This window comes from Balaenoptera ricei, chromosome 19 (genome assembly GCF_028023285.1).
Source record: "Balaenoptera ricei isolate mBalRic1 chromosome 19, mBalRic1.hap2, whole genome shotgun sequence".
In the NCBI taxonomy this organism is placed as follows: domain Eukaryota; kingdom Metazoa; phylum Chordata; class Mammalia; order Artiodactyla; family Balaenopteridae; genus Balaenoptera; species Balaenoptera ricei.
Genome location: NC_082657.1, coordinates 6,046,096 through 6,059,212, shown reverse-complemented (window position 1 = coordinate 6,059,212; position 13,117 = coordinate 6,046,096). Strand labels below are relative to the sequence as shown.

At 48.0% G+C, this 13,117-nt stretch overlaps 1 protein-coding gene across 1 annotated transcript; it reads left to right on the top strand.

The window, feature by feature from the left end:
* Positions 1 to 2,143: 2,143 nt before the first annotated feature.
* On the top strand, positions 2,144 to 11,350 carry LOC132354205 (sialic acid-binding Ig-like lectin 5). The gene is given in 9 exon segments (XM_059905928.1): positions 2,144 to 2,215; positions 2,218 to 2,647; positions 2,835 to 3,143; positions 3,365 to 3,412; positions 5,582 to 5,839; positions 5,925 to 6,209; positions 6,518 to 6,614; positions 6,963 to 7,044; positions 11,168 to 11,350. Coding segments are annotated over 9 exon segments (1,764 nt in total).
* The last annotated feature ends 1,767 nt before the right edge of the window (positions 11,351 to 13,117 follow it).

The following is a 13,117-nucleotide window of genomic DNA, read 5'->3' as shown; positions in this document are numbered from 1 at the left end:
ATGCTAAGTCCGTCCCATAGGCCTCTGGGCTGGACTCCATCTTGGAAAGAAGTTGCGCACGCAAGTTGGGGAGGGTCCTAGGGCAGGGCAGGTGTGGAAAAAGAAATCAGATAATTGGCCAAAGGTAAACAAAGACCCGGAAGAACTGCCGTATATGAATGACTTAACCGCTTCTTTATGGGGCTCCTGGTCATTAGGGGGGACGCCCACACCCTTTCCCTCCCGGTGTGCGTCTGTGCCCTGCTTCTCTCTTAACTAAACAAACTGTTTCTCTGTGTGCTCTCTCACTTGTTGTTGTGCTGTGTCTCTAATAATAAACTTTGTACCTGTTTTTACAGTTTTGCCTCTGTAAGAAATGCATTTTTCACTGGGGGCAACAGCCAGCGGGTGTGGTGGCTGGGATTCCTGGTTTTCATCCAGGCTCCCCAGGTTCAATTCCCGGGCAGGGAAGTAAGATCTCGCTTCACGCCACCCCTCACTGCCGCCACTCTGAGATCGGGAGGAGAAGCCGAGGTGTCCTCGGGTTACCACCTCTTTCGTTCCCTTTTCTCCTCCTGCCCTCAGAGCGGCCCCACCCTGCAGGCTGGCCACTGGCCGCTGTGCGGCCGCGTCCATCGTGGGCTGCTCTAGGCTGCTCTGAGCACTCCCCTTGTACGAACACATCGAATCTTCGGGGTGACCCCGTGGGTTCACTTGCTAGGGCTGCCATAAGGAAGTACCACCCACTGGGCGGCTTGAACAACAGAAGTTCATTTTCTCACAGATCTGGAGGCTGGAAGTCTGAGATCAAAGTGTCAGCAGGGCTGGCTTCTTCTTGTTATTATTGTAAATTTTTAAAATTTTTAATTGAAGTATAGTTGCTTTACAATGTTGTGTTAATTACTGCTGTACAGCTAAGTGATTCAGTTATACATATATATATATACATCCTTCTGAGGCCTCTCTCCTTGGCTTGTAGATGGCCGACTTCTCCCTGTATCTTCACGTGGTCTTCCCTCAGTGTGTGTCTGTGTCCCCATCTCTCTTTCTTACAAGGACACCAGTCCTATTAGATTAAGGCCCACCCCAATGACCTGATTTTATATTAATTACCTCTTTAAAGGCCTTGTCTCCAAATGCAATCACATTTAGAGGTACTGGGGGTTAGGACATGCACACATGAATTTGGGGGGAGTTCTCAAGGATGGAGACAAAGTCTGTCGCCTTCTTGCCTTGTGCCCCCCTCCCCTGAGAGGAGAGGTGCTCCTGTGTCACGTTCATTTTGTCACCAAGTCCGAGCTCGCTCGGCTCTCCTCACAACAGGCCAATGAATCGGAGACGAGGCGTGGAGGGAAGGAATAACAACTTTATTCGGAAAGCTGGCAGACCTAGAAGATGGCAGACTAGTGTCTCTGAAAAACCGTTTTATTGGGGTTTGGATGCCCGTTTCTTTTACAGCACAGAGAGGGCGAGGAGATGAGGAAGTAAAGTGAAAAGGCCATACGGTTTGCAAATATCACCTGGAATGGCCAGCCTCGGGGAGGGGGTGTGTTAATTTCTTCTTTCTTGCAGCCGTCCACAGGTGGAAAGGGGTCCGGATGTTTCCCTGAACGAAGGCACTTTGGTTTAACATTCAGGCACAGGGGCGGGGTTCCCCGAGGCAGGCCATTCTGTATAGACAGTATCCTTTTAATGAACAAAAGCAGCGGAAAGCAAAGGTTAAAGTAAAAGAAATAGATCCAACTTGTAGTCCTATTTGGCTCTTCCCTGTTACAATTTCTGTAACTAATCACCACGTCTTTCAGCCTGGCAGGACCCGTCCCCGCCTCTCATGCATGAAGCTTCGCCGGCTGCCCCTCCTGCATCTCACACCCGACGGGGACTGACCCGCCCAATTTCCTGCGGACAGAGGTGTGGGAGGGACAGGCTGTGGACCGGGACCCGGGAGACACCTTTGGGCTGTACTCGCTGCTTGCGACCCTCACCGGGGCCTCATATGGAAAGTAGAAGTGGTTACTCTCCAAGGTCCACGCAGCTCCGGGAGCATTTGGGTGCTGAGTTCCTCTCTTGTGGTCGGTTACCTTCCGACCTCAGCTCTGGACTTCCTGTTGGGGCTTCCTCTCAATCCTGTGACACAAAGGCCCCATCACTCTTACCCCCAAAGATGCTGCTATTACCACCACCGCCGCTGCTGCTGTCCCTGCTGTGGGCAGGTGGGTGGGCGGCGGGGAGAGAGGGCTGGGCGGGGCAGGGGCTGCGGCTGACCCTCGTTCCCCCGCAGGGTCCCTGGCTCAGGGTTTGAGCTACTACTGGCTGAAAGTGCAGGCGTCCGTGACAGTGCAGGAGGGTCTGTGTGTCCGCGTGCCCTGCTCCTTCAACTATCCCTGGATCTACTGGGACGACTCTGTCCCAGCTCACGGCTACTGGTTCCGGGAAGGGGCCAATATCTACCAGGATCCTCCAGTGGCCACAAAAAACCCAGATCGTGAGGTGCTGACGGAGACCCAGGGCCGATTCTACCTCCTTGGAGACCCCCGGGCCTACAACTGCTCCCTGGACATCAGAGATGCACAGAGGGGAGACACAGGGACATACTTCTTTAGGGTGGAGAGAGGGCCTATTGTGAGATATAGTTACAAAGAGAACATGATCTTCCTGAATGTAACAGGTGAGGATGGTGTCAAGGAGAGGACACACAGACGCACGGGCCCTGAGGGCCCCCAGGGCAGGGCTGGGAGGGGACCCCCTGTCTTCTCATCCTGGGAGGGACCCAAGGGGACCTAGGAGGACAGGACGATGTGGCTGGCCTGGGGCAGAGACCGCTCTGAGGGGCACACTCGGGGTCCCCCCTCCAGGGCCTGGGTCCTTTTCTCTCTCCTCTTCAGCTCTGACACAGACACCCGACATCCGCGTCCAGGGGACCCTGGAATCCGGCCGCCCCAGGAACATCACCTGTGCAGTGCCCTGGGCCTGTGAGAGGGGGACACCCCACACCTTCTCCTGGATCGGGGCTGCCCTCACTTCCCTGCACCCCAAGAGTCCCCATTCCTCAGTGCTCACCCTCGCCCTGAGGCCCCAGGACCATGGCACCAACCTCACCTGTCGAGTGACCTTCCCCGGAGCTGGTGTGAGCACGGAGAGGACCGTCAGGCTCAACGTGTCCTGTGAGCGCGGGGCCAGGACGCCGGGTCCCTGAGGGCGGAGGGCGTCAGGGCGGGGAGGTAGGGCCTGGGCTACTGGGTACTGAGCCCTGCGAGCTGGAACTGGGGAGGAAGGAAAGAGGACACTACTCCGCCCTCTTCCTATTTCTAATGTTTCTGGGGGAAAAGGGCCAATGCCTACCTTCCTGCCACCGAAAAACGGACAGTTATGTCTGTCTGTCCAGATGCACCCCAGAAGCCGACCATCAGAGTGTTCCGGAAAGAAGGCACAGGTAGGTCGAAACCTCCCTTCTCCAGGGGTGTGGTGGAAGTGGAAGTGTCTCTGCCCTTCGGAGCAGAGCTGGGCTTCAGAACTCAGATGGCAGAGAGGCTCAGGCCTGGGGTGGGGACAGCAGAGGTGGGAAACCCCCCACTGGCTCATCCGCTTACAAACTGGCCTCCGCCTCTCGCTGACCCTGCTCTCATGGGGTATCGCGTGGCCTCTTCCTTGTCTGTTGGACGTGGCTGTCCCCACTGCCAGGATTACATCCTTCTCCCACATCCTGCCCTCGTCCTCCTTAGGATCTAGACCCCACCTACTCCTTCAGTTTCCTTCCCTCATTTTAACGTTATTGTTTAAAATAGTAAGCATACGGGACTTCCCTGGCGGTCCAGTGGTTAAGACTCCACGCTCCCAAAACAGGGGGCGCAGGTTCGATCCCTGGTCAGGGAACTAAGATCCTGCATGCCGCACGGTGCGGCCAAAAAAAATAAATAAATAAAACAAGAAATAAAACGTAGTTTAAAAAAAATAAATAAAATAAAATAATAAGCATACAATGTGTGTTAGTCAGCTCAGGCTGCCATAATAAAATACCAGAGACGAGGTGGCTTAAAAAATAGGAATTTATTTCTCACAGTTCTGGAGGCTGGGAAGTCTAAGGTCAACGTGCTGGCTGATTGGGTTCCTGGTGAAGGCTCGCTTCCTGGCTTGTACATGGCTGCTTTTTGTCTACGTTCTCTGGTATCTCTTATAAGACCACTAAAGTCATCGTGAAAGTCTCAATCTCATGATCTCATATAACCCTAATAACTTCTCAAAGACCCATCCAAATACCTCCAAACACCATCATACTGGAGGTTAGGGCTTTGACATATGAATTTGAGGGGAACATAGTTCAGTCCCTAGCAAAATTTAATAAGAATAAAACAGTATTCGGCACTTGTGTATCTCCCCTCTTGGTTATCTTTTCGAATATAACCTACACATATACATTTTAAAACACACACATATATGCAGACCATACTACCCACATGCTTTGCATCTCTATTATTATTTTTTAATAAACTTTTCATGTGGAGTAATTTTAGACTCACATGGTACAGAGACTTTCCACAAATCTCTCACCTCATCATTAATATCCTCCATCAACATGGCGTATTTGTCACAACTAAGGAAGTGACGTTGGTACATTTCTACAAACTAAACTCACCTTTTTCTCAAACTTGGTATATCTTGGAGATTTTCCTGTATCTGTACATAGGAAACCTTCCTCATTCTTAATGATGACCCCATGGTTTTCCAATTAGAAGTATATTATATGATAAAGTACTTAATAGGTCTCCTGTTAGTGGAAAACTATGGTGTTTCCAATCCTTTGCAAAGACAAGACAAAAGTGTGGGTCTGGAAGATAACTTTTGAGTGAGAAGAAAGTCCTGGATCAAAGGGTATGTTTGTAATTTCTACAGATATTGCCAAATCGAGCTACATGGAAGTTGTTCTGTTTACACTACCCCCTGCTATGTGTCTACTTCCCTGCTAAACATTTTCATCCTTGCTGATACCATAAGTGAATACACTATCATGTTAACTTGCATTATCATTTTGTGAATAGGTTGAGTATCTTTCATTGTGTTTAAAAACCATGCGTATTTCTTTGTGGTCTTTTTCTTGATGATTTGAAGAAACTCTGCATATTAACGCAATCATCTTCGTATTCGTTGAAAGGATTTATTTCCAGCCTAATCATGGGCTTTTGACTTAGTGTATGGTGATTTTGCTAGGCAAAAACATGCCCTTTTTCTTGGCCGCACCGCATGGCTTGTGGGATCTTAGTTCCCCAACCAGGGATCAAGCCCGTGCCCCCTGCAGCGGAAGCACAGAATCCTAACCACTGGACCACCAGGGAACTCCCGCCATTTTTTTTTAAGTTGCATTCAATGATGTACTGGGATTAGCTCTGACTGGTTGGCGAGAGCCAGTTGTGCACTTGTGTCCGTCTTTTCCCACTTCTGGGTTCAGTGGCTTCAAATTAGGTGCTTGAAATTGGCCAAGATGGGAGTTTTTACACAGAGGAAATTGACAAATGCTACAAAACAGGAAGACATGAGCCATCAGGCAATGGAAGAGACAGAGAGACAGACGGGCAGACTGAAGCTAGCTTTCTCTCTGTCTTGCCAGGACCTGAAACTCTGGGCAAAAGCCTATCTCTCCCAGTCCAGGAGGGCCAGTTCCTACGCCTGGACTGTGTCACCGACAGCAACCCTCCGGCCACGATGAGCTGGACCCGGGGGAGCCTGACCCTGAGCCCCTCAAATTCCTCGACCCCTGGGGTCCTGGAGCTGCCCCGGGTGGAACTGGGGGACCATGGGAAATATGTCTGCCGAGCTCAGCATCCGCTGGCCTCCCAGGAAGCATCTCTGAGCCTCGTTGTGAAAAGTGAGTTGGAACACACCTGAGGGAAGGACGCCTGGGTTCTAGGGAGAGGAGAGTCTCCTCTGATCCCTCCCATCTCTCCCCACAGACCCCCCGCAGCTGCTGGGACCCTCCTGCTCCCCGGAGGATGAGGGTCTGCATTGCAGCTGCTCCTCCCGAGCCCAGCCGGTCCCCTCCCTGCGCTGGCGGCTGGGGGAGGGGCTGCTGGAGGGGAATTTCAGCAACTCCTCCTTCAAGGTCACCTCCAGCTCGGCTGGGCCCTGGGCCAACAGCTCCCTGAGCCTCAGCGAGGGGCTCAGCTCTGGCCTCAGACTCAGCTGCGAGGCCCTGAACGGCCACGGGAAACAGAGCGCCACTGTCCTGCTGCTGCCAGGTCTGGGAGCTGTGAAGGGCCATGTCCGGGGAAAGGGGACACACGAGTCTGCGTGCTAGAAGATACTGAGAGGGAGAGAAATGAGCCTGATTCAGGGCAAAAGGGGAACTAGAGTTCAGGGTCCTCTGTCGGTTGGCTGGGGTGGGGGCTGGGGACACAGGAGGCTACAATCATATAGAAGGATGGGGGACAAAGGACAGAGTCCTGGATAGAAGTGGGCACACTCGTGGGTCATGGATTTGAGAAGGCTGGTCACTTAGGTGCCTGCTTAGGGACACTGGAGGTCACCCCAAGTGTCTTATCTGCAGGGAGGCCAGCACCCAGGACCGGTGTGGCTTTGGGGGCCGTCGGGGGATCTGGCGTCACAGCCCTGCTAGCTGTCTGCCTCTGCCTCATCTTCTTCGTGTGAGTGGTGGCCCCAGTTTGGGACAAGACTTCCCGAGGTGGTGGTACGGGGGGCAGGGGGCGAAGGAGGGGGAGACTCAAAGAATTTTTCAGAACTCAAAGCTCAGAGCTGAGGGCCCTGGTAGAGTGATGAAGCCAGGAAGGAGGGCAGTTAGTTGAATCGGCATCAGGAATGTAGCCTCCTGACATCTGGACCAAGTGTGGACTCTGGTGCCAGCCATCCTGGAGGAGGGAACAGGTGTTCTGGTCATGGTCTCTGCAGCTGGACGCCAGCCTGCACTCAGTCAGTCCTTCTCAGCTCCATGCAGTGAGCCCACCAAGCTGAAAGGCCCTGGTCTCTCTCTTCAGAGTGAAGATCTACAGGAAGAAGTCAGCGGAGAAGGCATCAAGCAGAGATGGCGTCCGTCCAGCGTTGAGTTCCATCTCTCTGGTGAGTGATGTGGGCAACTTTCCATCCAGTGTCTCCACTGGACACCTCTCCCCCAACAGGGGCCATAGCAGCTTACTCAGCACCTCAAAAAATGAGTTCCTCCTCCCCACCTCCAAATTTGTTCTTCCTCCTGAATTTCCTGTTGCACTCAAATCACCCTCTCCTCTTTCCCCTCCATCACTTCCCAGAGCCAAGAATTGCCCAAGTCTTGTCCATCTTCCTTTTAGCAAAGCTCATCTCCATTTGGCCCCTTCCCTGCTGAGCCCTCACATTCTCTCTGCTGGGTCACTGGCTTCATCTCTCTCCCCGAACAAGCTCTCGGCAAGAAATTCCCATAACAGCTGTCCTTCGGTCACCCTGTGCTTGCTCTCCACTGTCTAGATCCAACAGAAATATGATGCGAGCCATGTATATAACTTAAAACTTAGCCACGTTAAAAAAGTAGAAAGGAACATGAGATCAATTTTAATATAATATTTTATTTAACCCAACGTAGCCAAAGTATTATTTCAAACATCATGTCATCAACAGTCAATATAAACATACAAATTATTGAGATTTCTTTCTTTCTTTCTTTCTTTCTTTTTCTTTCTTTCTTTCTTTCTCTCTTTCTTTCTTTCTTTTTCTTTCTTTCTTTCTTTCTTTCTCTCTCTCTTTCTCCCTTCCTTCCTCTTTTTTCTTTCTTTCTTTTTCTTCCTTCCTTCCTCCCTCCCTCCCTCCCCCTCCCCCTTTCTTTCTTTCTTTCTTTTTTTAAATTTATTTATTTTTGGCTGCGTGGGTCTTTGTTGCTGCAGGCAGGCTTTCTCTAGTTGCAGCGAGTGGGGGCTACTCTTCGTTGTGGTGCATGGGCTTCTCATTGTGGTGACTTTTGTTGCAGAGCACAGGCTCTAGGTGCAAGAGCTTCAGTAGTTGTGGCTCACAGGCTCAGTAGTTGTGGCTCTTGGGCTCTAGAGTGCAGGCTCAGTAGTTGTGGCTCACGGGCTTAGTTGCTCCGTGGCATGTGGGATCCTCCAGGGACCAGGGCTCGAATCCCATGTCCCCTGCATTGGCAGGCGGATTCTTAACCATTGCGCCACCAGGGAAGTCCCTCTTTTTTTCCTTCTTTCTTCCCTTCTTTCCTCCTTTCTTTCTCCCTTCCTCCCTTCCTCCCTTCCTCCCTTCCTTTCTTTCTTTCTCTTTCTTTCCTTCTTTCTTTCTTTCCTCCTTTCTTTCTCCCTTCCTCCCTTCCTCCCTTCTTTCCTTCCTTCCTTTCTTTCTTTCTTTCTCTATCTTTCTTTCTTTCTTTCTTTCTTTCTTTCTTTCTTTCTTTCTTTCTTTCTCGACTTTGAACTCCAGTATGCATTTTGTACTCACAGCACATCTTTGTTCTGGCTCACCACATTTCATAGGCTCAAGAGCCACGTGTGGCTGGGGGCTCCTGTGCTGGACAGTGCAGGCCTAGGGAATCAAGACCAAATTCTTCAGTCTGGTGTTCTGTGATCTGTCCCCTGCCAAGTTCTCCAGCCGGCATCCTGTCCCTCCCCACAAAATGAGCTTATTATATTCTATGATATTATGATTTATAATAAGAAATATATATTTGGTCTTTATCCCCTATTCCTGGCACAGAGCTCCTAGAACCCTTGAACTTTCCTGTGATGGGAGTGATAAAGGTATCTCTTGTTAGATTCATGGGGTGACTTTTGGGAAGCACCTAAGGATCGGGGCTGGTTGCTGGGAGAACCAACCATGCAATTGGGGGATTGGAACTTTCAGTCCCACGCCCTGACCTCCAGGGATGGGAAAGGGGCTGGAGGATGAGTTCAATCCCCAAGGAACAATGATTCAGTCAATCATGGCTATGGAATGAAGCCTCCATAAAACCCCCCAAAGTATGGGGCTCAGAGAGCTTCCAGGTTGGTGAACAAGTGGAGATTTGAAGAGGATGAAGCAATCGGAGAGGACATGGAAACTCTGCACCCTTTCCCTATACCTTGCCCTACACATCTCTTCCATCTGGCTGTTCCTGAGTTATATCCTTTAATTTAAAAAAAAAACCAGCTAATTTAATAAGTGAAATATTTCTCTGAGTTCTGGGAGCTGCTCTAGCAAATTAATGGAATCTGAGGAGAGGGGTTGTGGGAATCTCTGATTGACAGCTGTCTGCTCAGAAGCACAGGTGAGAATCTGGGGCTTGTGATTGGCATGTGAGGTTGAGGGTGGGGCAGGCTTGTGGGACTGAGCCCTTAACAGTGTCAGAATTGCGCTGAATTGTAGGACACCCAGCTGGTGCTACAGACATGCTTGTTGGTGTGCAAATCCCCCCGCCCCTGCCCCATATTGTAAGTGGTTCCAGGATCCTTATATCTCCAGGCAGGGCTCGCTCTTTGTGACTTTGTGCGTTTGCATTCGAGATTTCCTCTGTCCTGATCCCATTTGCACTGGTCAAGCCCTCAGTCATCTTTCTTGCCCCAATTAATTTTTTTATTATTATTTTTTTATTGAACTAGAGTTGATTTACAATATTGTGTTAGTTTCTGGTATACAGCAAAGTGATTCCTATATGTATATTCTTTTTCAGATTATTTTCCATTATAGTTTATTAAAAGATATTATACATAGTTCCCAGTGCTATACAGTAGGACCCTGTTGTTTATCTGTTTTATATGTAATAGTGTGTATCTGCTAATCCCAAACTCCTGATTTATCCCTCCTTGCCTCCCCTGTAACCATAAGTTTGTTTTCTGTCTGTGAGTCTGTTTCTGTTTTGTAAATAAGTTCTTTTGTATCATTCTTTTAGATTCCACATATAAACGATATCATATGATATTTGTCTTTCTCTGTCTGACTTACTTCACTTAGTATGATAATCTCTAGGTCCCTCCATGTTGCTGAAAATGGCATTATTTCATTCTTTTTTGAAAAATTTATTTTATTGAAGTATAGCTGATTTACAATGTTGTGTTAATTTCTGCTGTACAGCAAAGTGATTCAGTTTTATATATATCTATATATACACATTCTTTTTCATATTCCTTTCCATTATGGTTTATCACTGGATTTTTTTTTTTAATTAATGAACTTATTTATTTATTTTTGGCTGCGTTGGGTCTTCGTTGTTGCATGTGGGCTTTCTCTAGTTGTGGCAAGCGGGGGCTACTCTTCGTTGCGGTGCACGGGCTTCGTGTTGCAGTAGCTTCTCTTGTTGCAAAGCATGGGCTCTAGGCGCACAGGCTTCAGTAGTTGTGACACGTGGGCTCAGTAGTTGTGGCGCACGGGCTTAGTTGCTCCGCGGCATGTGAGATCTTCCCGGACCAGGGCTCAAACCCATGTCCCCTGCATTGGCAGGCGGATTCTTAACCACTGTGCCACCAGGGAAACCCTATTACTGGATACTGAGTATAGTTCCCTGTGCTATACAGTAGGGCCTTGTTGTTTATCCATTCTATATATAATACTTTGCATCTGCTAATGCCAAACTCCCAATCCATCCCTCCCCCACCCCACCCTCCTTGGCAACCACAAGTCTGTTCTCTATGTCAGTGAGTCTGTTTCTGTTTTATTTCATTCTTTTTTTATGTCATGCCAGTTTATGTCATTTAAATATTCCCCTGCCCTATACCAGACCGACTGTCATCATGCATCCCTGTAATAATCACAGGCCTGTCCCCACCACACTGTGAGCCCCTGGAGGGTAGTGCAGGTCTCCTGCAGACCTCTGTGACTCTCACCCACAGCACCCTGCTTCTGTCCATCAAGTCACATTTTGCAATTCGATAGGTTTTGAGTTTGCAACAATTTCATACAGTCTCCTTGTCCTCATAGACTGTCCAAGGTCAGGGATCTTGTCTGTGGAAGAATCACTTCACCTTGCTCACTCAGTCTGTTTTCCTAATTGTAAAATGAGGGTAATATTTATATGATCCATGGAGGGAAGTTGTAAGGATTCAGTGGGGTGAGTAACAAGAAGAGCAGACCACTATGATTAAAGGAATGAATGAATGAATGAGCGAGTGAATGAATGAGTGAATCCTCAGGAAATGGGTGTGAAATGGATAAGGGAATAATTGCCCCCCTCAAGCCCCAGGTTCCCTTCTCCAGACCTCAACAGCCAGCTCTGAAGCTCTTCTCTCGTCCCACTCAGGGTCACCTCAATGAATCCTGTTCAGACAGCCCCTCAGACTACCAGGCCCCAGCTCCGGCCACCTCCACCTCAGGGAAGGAGCAGGAGCTCCATTACGCCACCCTCAATTTCCGCAGGCTGAGGACCCACAACTTTCAAGACCAGGACACCACCGAGTACTCAGAGATCAAGATCCAGAAATAATGCCCCCGCCCCCAACCCCAGAACCAGGCTGGAGCCCAGAAAATGCATCTCTGAAGAAAATGTGTGCCAGGCACCGATTCTTGAAGACTTGACTGCCCTCTGAGCCAGAGCTTATAAATGAGAATGTGAAGCTCCTTGGAGTGGCTAAAGGTCACAGAGAGTCCTAGGTTCAAATCCAGGCCCTGGTAACCCTAAGGGTGTTATATCAGGCAAGTCACTTTACCTCTCTGTGCTTCAGTTTCCTTCTCTGTAAAATGGGGATAATATCCATTAGGTATATTGTTAAGTGGGAAAAATGCACTTTGGGAGTTGTTAACTACATTGTTATGTGTTAAGTTTACCTCAGGATGGAGGGAGATGTCAGCTTTTGGCTCTACCACATATTTCTATTTTGCCTGACTATTTTTAAGAACATGAATTATTTTTTGTTTGTTTGTTTTTCCGGGAGGGAGGAGATGAAACATGTATTATTTTTTTAAAGTAAACCTAAATTTACCTCTCTGGATGGAGAAGATATTTCCCAATACATGTATCTAACAAAGGACACCTAGAATATATAATGAATATATTTTTTTAAATAACAAATAATTTAAAAATAAATTTGAGGGCTTCCCTGGTGGCACAGTGGTTAAGAATCCGCCTGCCAATGCAGGGGACACGGGTTCAAGCCCTGGTCCGGGAAGATCCCACATGCCGCAGAGCAACTAAGCCCATGCGCCACAACAGGCTCGAGCCTGTGCTCTAGAGCCCGCGAGCCACAACTACTGAAGCCCGCATGCCTAGAGCCCATGCTCCGTAACAAGAGAAGCCACCACAATGAGAAGCCCGTGCACCGCAACAAAGAGTAGCCCCCACTCACCCTGACTAGAGAAAGCCCGCATGCAGCAACAAAGACCCAACGCAGCCAAAAATAAATAAATTAAAATAATAAGAATAATAAATATATATATATATAAATTATAAAATAAATAAATAAATAAATTTGAAAAAAAATTTAAAGGGATATGTAAAGAGCTCCCACAAATCAATTAGAAAAAGGCAGACAACCAAATAGAAAGACAAGATAGTCAAATGGCCAATAAGCATACAGAAAAGTATTCAACTTCTGTAGCTGTCAAGGAAATAAAAATTAAAATCACAATGGTGCCAACTGCATAGTTACATTGGCTAAGATAGTAAAAATAATATCAAGGAAATCAAGTGTTGAGGATATTACGCTTAGTGAAATAAACCAGTTACAGAATGACAAATGCTGCATGATTCCAGCTATAGGAAGTATTTAAAGAAATCAAACTCTGAAACAGAAGGTAGAGGGGCCCTGGGGGAGACTCAGAGAAGGGGAGTTAGGAAGTTGCTATTCAATAGGTGTAGAGTTTCATTTTTGGAAGATGAAAACATTCTAGAGATTTGATGGCCAACAATGTGCATATAATTAACACTATTATACCGTACACTTAAAAATGGTTAAGATGGTAAATTTTATGTTATTTTTTTTTTAACCACGATTTTTAAAAAAGTACTATATAGTGGTTACCAGGGGCTGGGGACTGGGGGTGTCGGTGGACAGTTAATGTTTAGTGGGTACAGAATTCCAGTTTGGGATGATGAAAAAGTTCTAGAGATGGATGGTGATGATGGTTGCACAATGTGAATATGCTTAATGCCATTGAATTGTACACTTGAAACATGGTTAAACCAGTATGTCATGGATACTTCATCACAATAAAAAATGTTTCCTTAAAGAACATCAAGTGTTGGTGAAGATGT